This window comes from Cygnus atratus, unplaced genomic scaffold (assembly GCF_013377495.2).
Source record: "Cygnus atratus isolate AKBS03 ecotype Queensland, Australia unplaced genomic scaffold, CAtr_DNAZoo_HiC_assembly HiC_scaffold_181, whole genome shotgun sequence".
Lineage (NCBI taxonomy): Eukaryota > Metazoa > Chordata > Aves > Anseriformes > Anatidae > Cygnus > Cygnus atratus.
The window spans coordinates 1-15,605 of record NW_026109774.1 but is presented as its reverse complement, the minus strand read 5'-3'; the positions used below and the strand labels follow the sequence as shown (position 1 = coordinate 15,605).

At 66.6% G+C, this 15,605-nt stretch overlaps 2 protein-coding genes and 1 pseudogene across 2 annotated transcripts; 1 reads left to right on the top strand and 2 right to left on the bottom strand.

Moving 5' to 3' along the window:
* Positions 1 to 1,045: 1,045 nt before the first annotated feature.
* On the bottom strand, positions 1,046 to 9,144 carry SUPT5H (SPT5 homolog, DSIF elongation factor subunit). Its single transcript, XM_050716677.1, is given in 29 exon segments — positions 1,046 to 1,340; positions 1,711 to 1,806; positions 1,900 to 2,103; positions 2,180 to 2,348; positions 2,611 to 2,769; positions 2,954 to 3,059; positions 3,273 to 3,400; positions 3,495 to 3,597; positions 3,718 to 3,822; positions 3,905 to 3,989; positions 4,104 to 4,229; positions 4,426 to 4,572; positions 4,795 to 4,941; positions 5,043 to 5,198; positions 5,290 to 5,426; positions 5,510 to 5,603; positions 5,860 to 5,965; positions 6,085 to 6,155; positions 6,230 to 6,319; positions 6,403 to 6,654; positions 6,742 to 6,810; positions 6,894 to 6,924; positions 7,090 to 7,155; positions 7,237 to 7,305; positions 7,393 to 7,421; positions 7,423 to 7,463; positions 8,111 to 8,176; positions 8,251 to 8,404; positions 8,949 to 9,144. Coding segments are annotated over 29 exon segments (3,222 nt in total). The 5' UTR covers positions 9,021 to 9,144; the 3' UTR covers positions 1,046 to 1,196.
* Positions 9,145 to 12,079: 2,935 nt separating this feature from the next.
* Positions 12,080 to 13,609, bottom strand: LOC118261669 (mediator of RNA polymerase II transcription subunit 29-like). The gene is given in 5 exon segments (XM_035572580.2): positions 12,080 to 12,318; positions 12,643 to 12,726; positions 12,963 to 13,022; positions 13,390 to 13,443; positions 13,445 to 13,609. Coding segments are annotated over 5 exon segments (591 nt in total). The 3' UTR covers positions 12,080 to 12,090.
* A 64-nt stretch (positions 13,610 to 13,673) lies between these two features.
* On the top strand, positions 13,674 to 15,599 carry LOC118261667 (RNA polymerase II-associated factor 1 homolog; annotated as a pseudogene).
* Positions 15,600 to 15,605: the final 6 nt, after the last annotated feature.

Genomic DNA, 15,605 nt, shown 5'->3' with positions numbered 1-15,605 from the left:
CACAAACCCTAACCCCCTAAACCTAACCCCTAACGCTAACCCTAAACCCCTAACCCTAACTCTAAACCTAAACCTTTTTAACCCTAACCATTAACCTTAACCCTTAACCCTTAACCCTACCACTAAACACTACTAACCCTAACACTAACCCCTAATCCTACCCCAAACCTAAGCCCTAACCCTAACACCTAACCCTAAACCTAACACTAACGCTAACCCTAACCCTTAACCCTAACCTCTAAACCTACACCCTACTAACCCTAACCCTAACCCCAACCCTAACCCCTTACACTAACCCTCACTCTAAACCTAACCCTAACCCTATCCCCTACCCCTAAACCTAGAACCTAACACTAGCCACACACCTATTCCCTAACCCGAAACTCTGAACCCCTAACTCCTAACCCACCGTAACCGTCTAGCACCCCTAACCTTAAACCTAACCCAAATAAAAGAAAAAACCCCAATCCTATCCCTAACTCTAACACTTACACTAACCCTAACGCTAACCCTAACCTACTCCTAACACTAACCCTAACCGTAATCCTAACTCTAACCCTAACCGTATCCCTAATCCTTACACTAACCCTAACACTAACCCTAACCCCTTCTAACCCCAACCCAAACCCTACTAACCCTAACCGTAGCCCCAGCCTTCACCCTAACACTAACCCTAACCGTAACACTAACCCCTAATCCTAACCCTAACTCTAAGCCCTAACCCTAACCAACCCTAACCCTAACCCAACCCTAACCCTAATACTATCCCTAAACCCTACTAACCCTAACCCAACCCTAACCCTAATACTAACCCTAACCCTAACCAACCCTAACCCTTTACCCTAACACTAACCCTAATCCTCACCATAACCCCAACCCTAACACTAACCCTAACCACTAAACCCTAACAAAAAATGGAAAAAAAAAATTAATAAAAAAGTAACCCTAACCCTAACGCCCCCATCCCAGTACCCCCCCATCCCAGCACCCCCCCTTCCAAGTAACCCCCCCGTCCCAGTACCCAGCGTGCAGGGGACAGGACAGGTGTGGCGCACAACAGCTTTTATTGGACACCAAAATCCCATCACAAACAGGCGCCAGGGCAAAGGGGATGTAAAATGAGAAAAAGAGGGGAAAAAAAGACATAAAAAAGAAAGAGAAAAGCAGAGCGGGGGAGGGCAGCGGGGAGGGGGCGCTCAGGCCTCCAGGAGCTTGCCCAGGAAGCGCAGGTTGAGGATCTTGAGCTGCTCGTCCAGGTCCATGCGGACGATGCCATCCTCGCCGTCGATGCTGAGCAGGATGCCGGTGGCCTCCCGGTCCTCACCCAGGATCACCTTCACCTGCGAGGAGAACGGGGACCATAAGGGACGTACAGCGCATCCAGGGGGGGCTGGGAGGGTACAGGGGACGCTGAGGGCCCCCCAGTAGGGGCAGGGAAGTCAAGGGAGGCAGAGGAAGCCCAGAGGAACGAGGTGGGATGGGGTAAGGTCAGCAGTGGGGGACGCGGTGGGGCTTGAGGGAAGGAGGAAGGGCTTCAGAGACCCTTGTGCAGGCTGGTGGGGTCCCAGGAGGCTGCTGAAGGGGGCTGGGAGGTGATAAGGGGCCCTTGTGACAGTTTGCGAGGAGCTGGAGCGGGCAGAGAGAACCCAGCAGCGGCACCGAGGGGACGCTGGAGGCCTCGAGGGGACAAGAGGGCAGCGGGCACCGTACCTTGTTGCTCTTGGTGGGGGTGACGGGCTCCAGGTGCTCGCTGGAGATGCTCACCACCTTCTCGCTGTCCTTCAGGTACACGGAGCACATCCCCCCCTGCGCAGAGAGGACGGGGTCAGCAAAGGCTCCGTAGGGACGTGTTGTCCCCCCCCACGCCCCCCACCCCAAAAAGCACCGCTGCCGACTCACCGTGACGCTGCGGATGACGCCCGTCTGTCCCACCGCCTGGCTGTCCAGGTAGGTGTCCCGGACCTTCACCTGGATGTCGGTGGTCACCCAGTCACTGGAGCTCTGCTCGATGCCCGAACCGGGGGTGTGGGGGTTGTACCCCCCCGGGGATGGCGCCCCGGGGGTCATGGGGCTGTACCCCACTGGGCTGGGGCTGGGGCTGGCCTGGGGGCAGAGAAAAGACAGCGTGAGCAGCAGCGGGGGGGCTACGGGGGACGGGGGAAAAAGGGTCTGGGGGTACCTGGTAGGCCATAGGCGATGGTGTAGGGTGGTAGCTGGCCGGCGAGTGGGTGTTTTGGTAGCCCACGGGGCTGGGGGCCACCTGGTGGTAGCTCTGGGGGCTGGGGCTGGGTTGGTAGGAGCCCTGTGGCGATGGCACGGCGTAGGGGGAGAACTGGTCGGTGTTGTACCTGCCGGGGCGAGAGGGGGACACGGGGGCACCGTATCACCCCGTGGGGGGCTTCAGGGAACACGGTGTCAACTCCAGGCCTCGGTTTGGGGTCCACTAGGAGCACATTTCCCCACCAGGACCACAGTTTGGAGTCTTTCAGGGATGAGGTTCCCCCCCCCCAGCCCCAACTCGGGGGCCGCAGGGCTGTGATTCCCCTCCCAGAGCCAGGCCTTGGGGCGCCCCGAAGCCACAGATGGGTGCGGGGCAGAGGGAACACTCACATGGCCGGCGTGCCAGGGGTCTGGGGGTTGTACGGCTGGGTGACCTGTGGGGACGAGGGGTCGGGGTAGCCGGGGGTCTGCGGATTGGGGGTGCCACCGTAGCCTTGCGGTGAGGGCGTGGGCTCATCATCGAAGCCGTACTCAAAGTCCTCGTCGGCCCTAGGGACGGAAAACAGGCATCATCGCAGCGCTCGGGACAACTTGGTGACTGGAATCCCGTGGTGGGGCTTCTCTGGTGGCCCAGGACCCCAAACCACGACCGTCACAATGTCGCTGGGGCCGTGCTGGTGAGCAGGGACCCTGCGGTGGGGCTGTCCTGGTCGCCAGCCCCGCTGGCACCCACCTGGAAGGCGTGTTGGGGTTGTTGGGATCCCAGGCACCGCTCTGGGCAGGCGTGCGGCTGCCATCGTGCAGCGGGGTCTGCGAGCCGTAGTGTGGCGTGCGGCTGCCTGCAATGCCCCGTGGGGGCCACGTCAGTTCCCTCTGTGCGTCCCCTCAGCCCCATCCCCCTCCCCCTCAGCCCTCCTTGTCCCCAGTGCCCACTTCAGCCCCCTAATTCCCTCCAAAAGATCACACCAGGGTCCCTTCCATGCCCCTGGAATCCACCTAACCCCTGTCCCGTGTCCCCCATGGACCCCGGGGGCCCCCCCACCTCCACTCACCGTCATGCAGGGGCGTCTGGGAGCCGTACATCGGGGTGCGGGAGCCCGAGCCGTACATCGGGGTCTGGGAGCCGTACATTGGGGTGCGCCCATAGGTCGATGTCATCCCACCAGGGCGCCGCGAGCCCCTGTGGGGACACAGCGTCAGGAGACGGGGACACGGAGTCCCCAACAGCCCCGGGGACGGTGCGGCACGTCCCCCTGTCCCCAAGGGGCACTCACACTGTGGTCAGGCGCTGGCGGTCCACCGAGATGGTCTGGCAGGTGGAGTGCAGCTCCACGCGGGCCGTCGACTCCGTTGCGTCCTTCACCACCCCAATGTAGCCTGCGGGGCCCGAGAGCGGCTGGGCAGGGGGGACACAGGCAACCCCACAGCCCCAGCCCATGCTGGGGGGGTGGGACGGGACCCAGAAACCCAGCATGCCCCCCCCAAGAAGGCACCCACCTTTGTAAGGTCCTTGGGAGATGCGCACCGTCTGCCCGATGAGGTCGTTATCCCGCCGCCCGCGCCCACGGCTCATGCCGCCACCGCCAAAGCCGCCGCGCTGGCCTGCAAGGAGCGAGGTGGGGGGGGCTCAGGATGGTCCTCGGGGACGTTCTCCTGTCCTTGGGGGCACCCCCCCAGCACTCACCAGCCCCGCTGGGGTGCATTGGGCTGGTGATACGGGGGCTCATGGGAGTAAAGCCAGCCACTGTGAAGTTGGTGACGTCCCGTGGCTGCAAAAGGGAGAAAAAAGGGTGCTGGAGAAGGGGCAGCAGCGAAGCCGTGGGGCCGCAGCCCCCTCTGGCAGCTGCCGGTAGTCCCCGGGGGCGTCCCCAGCGCACTCCCACCTTGGAACCACCGGCCAGGACGAGGTGTCGGGTCTTGCAGACAAACATGCCGCCGTTCTCCACCAGCTTCTTGCAGTGCAGGAAGGCAAAGCCGCGGAAGAGGTGCCGGATCTCCCCCTCGCGGCCCTGTGCCGGTAAAAGGGGGGTGGGGGGTGAGGCTCTGAGGGGGGACAGGACTGGACTTCCTCGTCCCAGCACTAGGAAGAACCCAGGGGGCTGTCAGGAAGGACCCTTGGTGCCAGAAGAAGCCAGAAAGACCCCCAGCAAACCCAACAGGCCCAAGGCAGACGAGCTGGTGGCACCCCCACGCCGCAGCTCGTACCGAGTGGGGCCCGTCGATGACCTTGACAATGTCCTTGACGTGGATGTTGTTCTGCTCCGAGTCGAGGGCGACGGCGAAGCGGTTGTCCTTCTTCCTGGTGACAGCCTGGTGCCGCACCGTCACCACCTTCCCGTACATGTTCAGCACCTGCAGCCCACAGGGGGGGCAAGGAGCTGGAAGGGGGCCTGCCCAAAACAGCCCCCCCTCAGATTCCACAACCCCGGAGACGAACAACAGAAGCTGGGGAGGCATCTCCGACACGGCTGTGTGCCCCTCTCATTCTCTTCCCCAGCAGGACATCCGAAAACAGGGGAAAACACACAAAAAAAAAATGCAGCTCCCTCCAGCGTCGTGGCAGCCAGAGCTCACCTGGAAGGTCTCGCGCTCCAGGCGGACGATGACGCCCACGGTCTGGGGGTCCAGCTGCACCAGCTCGCCCCACTCGTGCTGCCCCCCAACGTCCACGCCCGAGGCAGTCTCCGAGCAGAGCTGCAGGTCCCGCGGTAGCACCTTGAGCTGGTGGCGGGGCAGGAAGAGGGTTGAGACGCAGCCGTGGCGGCCCCTTCTCCTCCTCCCCACGCAGAGCCGGGCTGGGGGGGTTTCGCCCCTGCGCTCACCTCGTGCATGGTGAGGTCAGAGAAGAGGATGACAAAGTTCTCCTCCACCCGAACGATGAGGCCCGTGTCACCCTCAAAACGCCCCGCGATCACTTTCACGTGGTCGCCCATCTTGAAATACTTGCGCAGCTCCTGAGCTGGGAACTCCAGCATGTCCTAGGGGGGAAGGAGCATCGGGGAGCGGGCCTGGCGTGGCCACAGCGCCCTGCCCGAGGCATCCAGAGCTGCTCCCTGGGCTCTCTGCTACCTTCAGGTCCTCGTGTTTGGGCATGATGGTGATCTTGTTGCCATCGACGCTGAGGATCTTGCCCTGCAGGTTGATCAGCTCGCCCTCGCACACCTCCACGTTGTCACCGGGCTGGAAGTTGTGCTCACGCTCCTTCCCTGGGGGCAGCGGCAGGGACGGTGAGGGGCTGAGGCGCTGTGGGGTGCGGCGAGGGGGGGGCCGCGCTGAAAGCCCCGCGTACCTGTGCTCTCCGTCACCACCTCCAAGTCAATGCCCTCGGGCTGGTCCTCGAACTTCTCCAGCTCCGACAGGGTGGGCTTCACGCCTTCCGTGATCTGCCACGAACAAAGCCGATGGCCGAATCGCCCCCTTCCTTCCCAAAACGCCCCTGCTTATCTGAGCAGCGCCGATGCCACACCGACGGCGTCACAGTGGCGCCATCCCCACCGAGGAACAGGGAGCCACCGGCCTCCCTCCCCACCCCCTTTCCCACCCGGACCCCCGCGGCTGCATCTCGCCACGGGAAGGGAAGCAGTCTGGGGAGAAAAGCGCTGGGTTTGGGTCTGGATTTAAAGCCAGGCCCGCGCTCACCACGGCCGACATGGCGAAGCTCTTGAAGAGAAAGCCCTTGCGGCTGTAGCGGTTGCCTTCAAAGATGAGGAAGTCTCCATCCGATGCCACGTCGCCTCCCAGGGAGCTGAGCCGAGACGGGGGCAAAAACCCGAACCAGCCCCTCAGGGAGGGCAGCTCACTGGTGGGGGGGGGGGCGGTTTTCGGCCACGCCTGACGTTGTCCGGCGCAGGGGCTGCCACCTACCGGATCTTCTCAGCATCGAAAAGCCGCTGGGGGGGGCGCTTGAACTTCTTGCGCTTGGCAAACCAGTCCTTCTGCAGGGTGGGAGGCAGCGGGCTGAGCCAGCGGCCCCGGCACGGCGGCGGCAGCCCTGCAACGCCCCACCTACCAGGCTCATGCGGGCTTTGATGCGGTCGAAGTCGATGCGGGGGATCATCTTGAGGGAGATCTGGTTCTGGCTGGGCTCCACGTAATCCACCTGCCCGCGGGGGAGGCGGCGGCGGTGAGCCGGGGCTGTCACCAACTGCCCCCCGCAGCGCCCCTCGTCCCCTCCCACCTCACCTGGGCGATGTCGTCCTTGTAGATCCCCCTCTTGAGGCGCACCCAGGACTTGGGCTTGAGGTTGGTGACCTCCTTCACCACCTTCAGCACGTCTGTCATCTCCTTGATGGGGACCATCTGCTGGTTCCAGTAGCCCATGCGCAGGTTGCCCACGCCCTCGATCGCCTGCTTCACGTGCGTCTGCTTGTACGCCTCCACGTAGATGTAGCCCTTGACGTGCTCGGGGGCCACCACCGACTTGATCTGCAGGGGCTGCGGGACGAGGGGCACGTCAAGAACGGGGGCGCAGGGGCTGCAGGCCCCCCTCTGGCCCCCCCCCTGGCTCCCCCCCAGCCTCACTGTGTCGGTGAACTGGTAGGCGATGAATTTCCGCATCAGGGCAATGGCTGTGGCGCGCTCCTCGCCGATCTGGGGGGAAAAGGGGTTGTTTAGGGTTGCGGATACACCCCCCCCAAATGCTGACCCCCACCCCAAAGCCCCCCAGCACCTACCTTGCACTTCACAGTCCAGAGGTTGGGATCCCTGCACAGGGGCAGAGAGAGGAACCGTTACAGGGCGGCTTGTCCCGGCCCAGCCCATAAAACCCCACCCAGCTGCGCAGCTCAGCGCCCCCCAGACCCGATCTACCTCTTTTTTTCCCCATAAACACAGCGTGTTTTATTTTTTTTCCCCTTGCACAACACTCACTTGACTCCAGGCAGCAGCTGCTGCTGCGTGATGTCATCCGAGAGCTCATCGGAGCCGCCGTAAACGCTGAGAGAAAAAGAAAAAAGGAAAAGCTATAAAAGCACGAGCCCTTCCTGCCGGGACAGGGCGCAGCGCCGTGCCACTCACGTCTCTCCCACTGAGGACTTGGCGTATTTCTTCATGTAATACTCGCCCAGCTCCTCCTCGCGTTGATCCCTGCAGGAAAAAAAGGCATCAGCGCAGCTCCTGCAGCCTGTCGGGGGGCAAAAAGGGGGCCAGGGGGGTGGACGGATCTGGCGTCACCTCCAGAGATTCTGCAACCGCCGAGCGCCCTGAGCGGTCCTCGTCCAGCACCACGTTGTCGATGTTGGAAGCTGCGAGGAAGAGGAGGGTCGGACCCGGCCCACAGGGGCTTGGTTGGCCCCGGGGGGGTGACGCCAGAGGTGGGGAGCTTGGGCTGACTCGAGCTTACCTTCGATCTCTTCTGCTCGGGAACAAGGAGGTGGCGGTGGAGGGCAGACAGTATGGAGCAAATAATAGCGGCAAAACCACCCGCGGGGTGAGGGGGGAACAAAGGGGAAGGAACAAATTAAGACGGCAGCACAGGAGGGAAAGGAAACCACAAAAAAAAAGGGTAGAAATAATAATAATAAATACAGCAAAGAAATAAAACCAGGCTGGTGCGGATGAGATGTGCTGAGCGGACAAACGGGGGGGACGGACGGACGGATGGAGGGAGGAGGTGAGGGAGCCGGGGCCCCGCCATCCCTCCCGCCCCCGAGAGGTGGATTTGGGGAGAAAAACACGCCTGGAGGCAGGGGAAGAGCCAGAGCGGCCACGCAGCGTGGCCCAAAACCACGTGGTTTAGCCCCAAAAGAGCTACGCCACCATGGGACTCCGTTTCCATCCTCTTCCTCTGGTCTTGAAGGCAGGGAGCGGGACGGAAGCAGCCCCAAAGCCCAAGAAGGGGGCCTCGAAACCACAGGGGGGAGCCCCCAAAGCCCCGGGGGGGGCTCCTCACCTTTCTCCAGGATGTCCTCGGCCCCATCCTCCCACTGGTCCTCGTCCTCGTACTCGTCGTCGACGTCTGTGGTGGGATCGGGGCGCTGAGTGGGGCCGGGGGCGGCGGCCCCCGCTGCACCCCCCCCACCGGCAGCTCACCGGCCTCGTCCAGGATGAAGCCCCCGTGGCGGGGTTTTTTGGCTGGCCGGTCGTCATCTTCTTCCTCCTCCTCCTCATCGTACTCCTCTTCCTCCTCCTCCTCCTCTGCCTCCTCCTTCTCACTGCCGGCTGCGCTGGCGTGCTCCTCCTCAGCCTGTGCAACAATTCGGGGGGGGTGGGGCGAAAAACAGGGTGAGAGAAGGCTGCACGCCCCCAAACCCCTGTAAACCCCCAAGACCCCCCAAAACCCCCCTAAAACTGCCCCAAAATCTCCCCAACGCCCCCCCCAAACCCTCCAAATCCCTGACAACCCCCAAACCTACTCAAGAACCTCAAAATCCCCCCCAACCCCCCTAAATCCCCACAAACCTCCCAACCCCCTCTAAAGGCCCCCCAAGGCCCCCAAAATTCCCACAAGACCCCCCTAACGTCCCCCAAACCTCCCAACCCCCCCTTAAAGCCCCCGCAATCTCCTCGAACCCCCCCCCAAGACCCCCAAAATTCCCCCCAAGGCCCCTAAAATCCCCCAACTCCCCCTAAACCCCCCCAAGGCCCCCAACCCTCCCCCAAGACCCCCAAAACCCCCAACCCCCGCTAACCCCCCCTCAATCTCCCTCAACCCCCCCACGACCCCCAACTCGCCCCAAAGCCCTCCCCGAGAGCCCCCAAACCCCCCGGCCCGCAGCCTCCGGCCTCGCCTCGGCCTCCTCGGCCTCGCTGCTGCGCTCGCTCTCCTCCTCCGAGAAGTTGCTGTCGTCGCTGTCCGACATGGCGGCGCCGCGGGGGGTCGGCGGACGCGATGGGGGCCCCGGGGGGAGGCCGGGGGGCGGAGGGCGGCACCCGCCGACTCCCCGTCAGGCCCCGGGAGCAGCCGCGGCCGCCGCCGTTTACCGCACGGAGAAACCCCCGCTCGGCTCCGCTTCCGCTCGCGGCTCCGCTTCCCGTCCCGGCACCGGTTCGCGGCCTGCTCCCGCCGCTGCGGCCGCCCGCGCAGGCCTCGCCGCCTCCTCTCGCGAGACTTTTTTTCCCCGTCACGTGACCAGGGCGAGTTCCGCGACGGCGGCCCGGAGGGGCCAAGATAGGGCGGGGCGAAGCGCGCCGTGACGTCACTCGGGGGGGGGGCCCGCGACGTCAGCGGGAGGCATTGCGTCACTTGCGCCTCTTTTGTTTTTTTTTTAAACTTTTATTTTTCCGAGGAAACGGCCCCGGAAGGGCGTCCCGTGACGGCGAGAGAGGAAGCGAGAGCGTTCGGTCACAGCCCAAGTGTTTATTTACCAACCCACCCCCCCTCAACAAACCCTACAAACCCCATAAATACCCTAAAAAACTCACCCCACCCCCAAAAAAAACTCTACAAACCCCATAAATACCCTAAAAAACCTCCATCCCCACACACAGGGCCGGGGGCAGCCCCAAGGCACCGACCTTAAATAAATAAAGCCATAAAATGGGGGGGGGGTGGGGGGGCATCCAGGACCCGCTGGCAACCCCGCCCCAATTAGCACCACTGAGATGAGCCCAGGGCGCGCCCCCCCTTCTGGGGGAGCTGCTACATCCAGCGCCTCCCCCCCCAAAAGTGCATGGGGAGGGTTAAAAGGGGGCCCCCCTTCACCTGAGAGGTACAAAGGGTGCCGTGAGGGGGCCCTCACAGCGGTTTTCCCCCCCAAAAAAGAAAACATGGGGTGGGGGCATCCCCCCCCCATACTCAGAGGGGTCCCCATGGCCACGGGGACATCACTCCGCCACCGAGATGCGGTCGAAGACAGGGAGGCGGCGGGGGCTGCTGGGGGGGGGGCCCATGGCCGTCACCCCCCCATCCCCCAGTAACGGGGCCGGGGCCGGCTGGAGCTGGGGGGGGCCGTGGAGGAAGTGGCAGCGGGGGCCGTAGGGGCAGGAGCCGCAGCGCAGGAAGGTGCTGCAGGGCTGCGTCCGGTACTTGGGGTGGCGCCGGAGCCCCCGCAGCTCGCCGGGGCCGTGGGCGAACTGGCAGCGGGCACCGTAACGGCAGCGGCCGGTGGCGGCGAAGGGGCGGCACAGCTCCGTCTTGTAGAGCGGCGACGGCGGCGAGCCGGGGGGCGACGGGGAGGCCTCCGGGAGGGCGAGCGGCGGCGGCGAGGAGGAGGAGGAGGAAGGCAGGCTGTGCAGCGACAGCGGCGGCGAGGGTCCCCGGGGGGGTGGCGACGGCAGGGACGGACATAGCGGGGGCGACAGCGGCGATCCCAAGGGGGAGGGCAGCGACGGTACCGGGGGCAGAGCCCCCCCCGCAGGCTCCAGCTCCGACCCCAAGGTCAAGGCCGCCAGCACCAGCTCCAGGGCGGCCGCCCCAGGGGGCCGCTGGCCGGCTCAAGCCCGGGGGGGGGCCATGGTGCCGTGGGGGGAAGCCGGGCGGGGGGGGCACTGGTCGCCCGCCCGGGGCGCTGAGGGAGCGCAGGAGGCGGCCCAGGTCTGGCGGGGGGCCCCAGGGGGAGCGGGGGGGCCGGGGGGGCTCCGGGGACGGCTGGCGGGGGGGCTGCGCACCGAAGAGAGCCTGGGGACAGAGAAGGGGACACGGTTGGGGGTGGGGTGGAGGGACCGGGGGGGGTGTCACAGAGGTCTCGGGGGGGGGTCCCAACCCACTGAGAGGGGGGTCCCGGAGGGGTTTGGAGATCCCAGGGGGTCCGAATTGTACCGAGAGGGGGTCCAGGGGGCACCGGCCACACCGAGGGGGGGGCCTCAGAGGTCCCGGGGGGCACCGGTATAATGCGGGGGGACTCGGGGGAGGAACTGGAGGTCCCGGGGGAGGGTCGGAGGTCCCAGCCGTACCGAAGGGGGGGGGTCCCGGAGGTCTGGGGGTGGTCAGATGTCGCGAGTGGGGCCCCGAGCGTACTGGGAGGAGTTTGGAGGTCCCGGGGGACACCGGCCGTACCGAGGGGGGGTCCCGGGGACAACGAGGGGGGAGTCCCGGGGGGGGAATTAGATGTCCCTGGGGGTCCCGGTAGTACCGGGAGGGGATCGGAGGTCCCGGGAGGTCCCGGCACAACGAGGTGGGGGTCGGGGGGGGGTCCCGGTAGTACCGGGAGGGGGTCCCGGGGATCCCCAGCGACACCCAGGGAGGTTCCGGGGGGTCCCGTACCTGGCGCAGGGGCTCCGGTGCAGGCCCGGCGGCGGCGGCGGCCATGTCAACCCGGGAGGGAGGGGGCGGAGGTGGGGGGGGGGATCTCCGGTGCCGTCCGCTCGCCGCCGCGCTCCTTTTATGGGCGCCCGTGACGTCAGCGGAGGGGGCGTGGCCGGAAGCCGCCGGGGGGGCGTGGCGATGAGCTCACCGGGCGGGGCCGGCGCCGGGTCACGCGCAGGGCGCGGCCCCGGCACGGGGAAGGGAGGGGGCGGGGGTGACGTCATCGGGGAAGCCCCGCACCCTCGGAGGGTGGGGTGGGGGCGGGGCCGGGCTGAGTCACGGTGCCGGGAACAGCGGGGGAGGCCGGGGGGGGGCCGGGGGGAGCCCCCCCACCCATGGGTGGCTCCTGAACGTACGGGAGACCCCCACCTGTGGGTGACCCCCCCACGGGGATGGGTGCCGTCCCCTACGTGTGCGTGGCCCCCCCGCCTACGGGTGACCCCCCCCATGCATGGGGGGCCCCCCCACATATGGCTGACCCCCCCAAATACAAGTGACCCCCCCACCTAGGTGTGACGCCCTGACCTAGGTGTGACCCCCCACACACACTGCTGCCCCCCCCCAAAAAAACCCTCACGACACCCGCTGCTCCCACATCCACCTTTATTCCCCCACATGGGGGGGCTCCCCAATCCCTTGCCCCCCCCGTACCCCTCTGCCCCCCCCCACCTCCCCCAGCGGCCTCTCTAGGGCCCCCCGGGGGGGGGCAGCTTGCCGGTGATCTTGTTGGCCCCCTCCAGCAGGGCGTTGTGGATGTCCTTGGCGCCGGCGATCTGCGCCTTGATGAGGGGCAGGTACTGGGTGTAGGGGAGGCTCTCGCCCGCCCCCCCCTCGCCCTTGGGTGCCGCCGGCACCAGGGCGGGCGCGTGCTTGGCGCTGTCGAAGCTCTGCGAGAGGCACTCGTGGGCCAGGCGCTGGGGACGAGGGGGGATGGGGGGGTCACCGGCGGGGGAGCCGGGGACAACGGGCTGGGAGGCGGTTAATTGGGGCGGGGGGATAGAGGGGGAATGGGGTGGAAGGAGGGGGTGAGGATGCAACAGCGGGTGTCACCGAGGTGTGGGGGTGTCCCCAAGGTGCGAGGGTGTCCCCGAGGTGGGGGCGGTGTTCCCCGAGGTCAGGGGGTGTCCCTGAGGTGGGTGTGTCCCCGAGGTCAGTGGGTGTCCCCGAGGTGTGGAGGTGTCCCCGACATGCGGGGGGTGTCCCCGAGGTGGGGGGGTGGCGGACGGGGAGGCACTCACAAGGCAGAGCTCGAGCTGGTCACACAGGGCGTAGAACTCCTCAAGGCTCTTGTCGAAGCGCTGCAGGGCTCCATCGGCGCTTTTTCCTGCGGCGGGGGGGTACACGGTGACCGTCACCCCCCCGGTGCCCCCCCTGGGTATCACCCCCCCACCCCAGTGTCCCCCCCATCATCGCTTGGGTGGCACTGGGGGGCTGTGGGGGGAACTGGGAGGCACTGGGTCAGCGCAGGAGGGTGCTGCGGGGCTCTCGGGGGGCTCTCGGGGGGCTCGGGGGTTGGATTTGAGGGGATGCAGCCCCCCCCCGGACTGGGGGGCACTCACTGCCCGTTGTCGATGTTGGAGTTCTGCACCAGGTTCTGCGCCGCCACCTTCATCAGCGTCTGGGTGGGGCAAAAAGGGGCTCGGGGAGGGGCAAAAGGGGCTCACTGGGGGGACGGGACCCCCAGGACCCCCCAAACCCCCCCAACTGCACTGGGCACCCCAGAGTCCCACAGCCACCGCCCGCAAGGGGCAGGCCGCGCCCATAGGGACGGCAGGCCACGCCCCTTTCGACAGCAGGGCCCCGCCCTCCCTTAGCAACAGCCCAACTCTGCTGCGTCAGGCCCCGCCCTCCCGCCGCCAGGCCCCGCCCTCCACCGAAACCAGACCACGCCCCCTCCAGCCTGCAGGCCCCTCCCTCCCCAACGCCAAACCCCGCCCCCTTTCGGCGGCAGGCCCCGCCCCTTTCGGCGGCAGGCCCCCGCCCACCTGCAGGCTCTCCTTCAGCTGGGGGATGAGCAGCCGGAAGCGCTGCACGGGGTCGGAAGTCCTGCGCCTGCGCAGCCGCCACCTGCGCCGGTAACGGCGGCCCGGGCCCCGCCCCCTGCGCCGGCCCCGCCCCCGCCGCGAGCGGCGGCGCAGGCGCAATGGGAGGCCCCGGCCCCGGCCCCGGCCCCGGCGGCGGCGGCTGCTGCGGGGGCGCCGCCATGTTCCCGTCTCTCCTTCCGCTTCCGCTCGGGAAGTGACGTCACGGCGGGGGGGGCCTTCCCGGCGCGGGCCGCGGCTGCCCCCGGCGGTGCCTGCGCAGGGCCGGGCCCCGCCATGGCTCCCACCATCCAGACGCAGGCGCAGCGGGAGGAGCCGGGCCACAGGTACGGCGCGGCCCGTGGACGTCAGGGCCGTGACGTCACGGGGGCCCCGCCGTGACGTCACGCCCCCCCCCTTGTCCCCCCCCACAGGCCCAGCTCCCACCGGACGCTGCCGGAGAGGTGGGGGAGGGGCTCCGGGACCACGGGGGGGGGGCCTGGGGGGGCTGCGGGGGGGAGGGCTCGGGGGGGCTCGCAGGGTTCCTGGGGGGGCGCAGGGGCGGGGGGGGCCTGGGGGGCGTCCGGGGTCTCGGGGAGGGGGTCTGAAGGGGCCTGGGGGGAGGTCCATGGGGTCGGGGGGGGAGCACGGAGTCCTGGGGGGTCCATAGGGTCCTGGGGTGCACAGGGTCCTTGGGGGGGTTCCATAAGGTCCTAAGGGGCCGAAGGGTCCTGGGGGGGGAGCTGCGGGTTGGGGGGGGTCTCAGGGTCCTGGGGGGACCATAGGTCCGGGGAGTCCCTAGTATCTGGGTGGTGGTCTGTAGGGTCTGGGGGTCACGGGGGTGCTGGGGGGGGTCCCCAGGGTCCGGGGGGGTCCCCAGGATCCTGGGGGGGGTCCGCAGCGTCGCGGCCTCCCCCCCGACCGCGGTGCGCGCAGGTCGGGCGTGGTGTGCCGGGTGAAATACTGCAACAGCCTCCCGACATCCCTCGACCCCAAGTTCATCACCTACCCCTTCGACCAGAACGGTACGAGCGGCTCGGGGGGGGGGGGGGGGTTCTCTGCCCCGGTACTGGGGGGGGACACCGATGTGTGCTCCGTGCCCCCCCCCAGGTTCGTGCAGTACAAGGCACGTCGCTGGAGAGCAGCACAAGCACGACCTGCTCACCGAGCCCGACCTGGGCGTCACCATCGGAACCTCATCAACCCCGACACCTACCGCATCGACCCCAGCGGTGGGCCTGGAGTTCAGGGGGGGCACTCCCAAAAAAGGGTGTTTTTTCTGGGGGGGGGGGACACAACGACAGCACCCCGAATTTTTTCTTCTCCGTTCAGATGCTCCTGGACCCAGCGGATGAGAAGCTGCTGGAGGAGGAGATCCAGGCGCCCACCAGCTCCAAGAGGTAATGGGGACCCCACAGCACCGGGGGGGGGGGGGGGCTCAGGGCTTCCCCCCCAAATCTTTCGGAGGGGGGTCTGGGGGGGGCTACATCACCCCGTGTCCCCCCCCCCCAGGTCGCAGCAAGCACGCCAAGGTGGTGCCAATGGATGCGCAAGGACCGAGTACATCTCCACCGAGTTCAACCGCTACGGCGTGTCCAACGAGAAGCCCGAGGTCAAGTGAGTCTTAGGGGGGGGCCGAGGGGCAGGGGCGCACCCCCTGACCCCCCCGAACCCCCCTGCTGCTGTGCACCCCCCCCCCAGGATTGGCGTCTCGGTGACAGCAGAGTTCACGGAGGAGGAGATCTACAAGGACCGCGACAGCCAAATCGCCGCCATCGAGAAAACCTTCGAAGACGCCCAGAAAGCGGTGGGGAACTGGGGAGGGGGGGGGGGGGGCACGTTGGGGACCCCCCCTCCCGAATTTGGGGGCTGAGGGCCCCACGCCTGTGTGTTCCCCCCCCCTCAGATCACGCAGCACTACAGCAAGCCCCGCGTCACGCCGGTCGTAGGTGATGCCCTCGTGTTCTCCCGACTTCAAGGTTAGGTGATACGGGGGTCCCCGGTGTCGGGGCGGTGGAATTTTGGGGTGGGGTAGGTTTATCATGTCCCCCCCCCCTTTTTTTTGTCCCCCGCCCCCCCAAAGATGTGGATCAACCCCCTGCGCCCAAGTCATCTTCGACTCGGACCCGGCGCCAAAGGACACGAGCGGCCCCGCGGCGCTGGAGATGATGTCCCAGGCC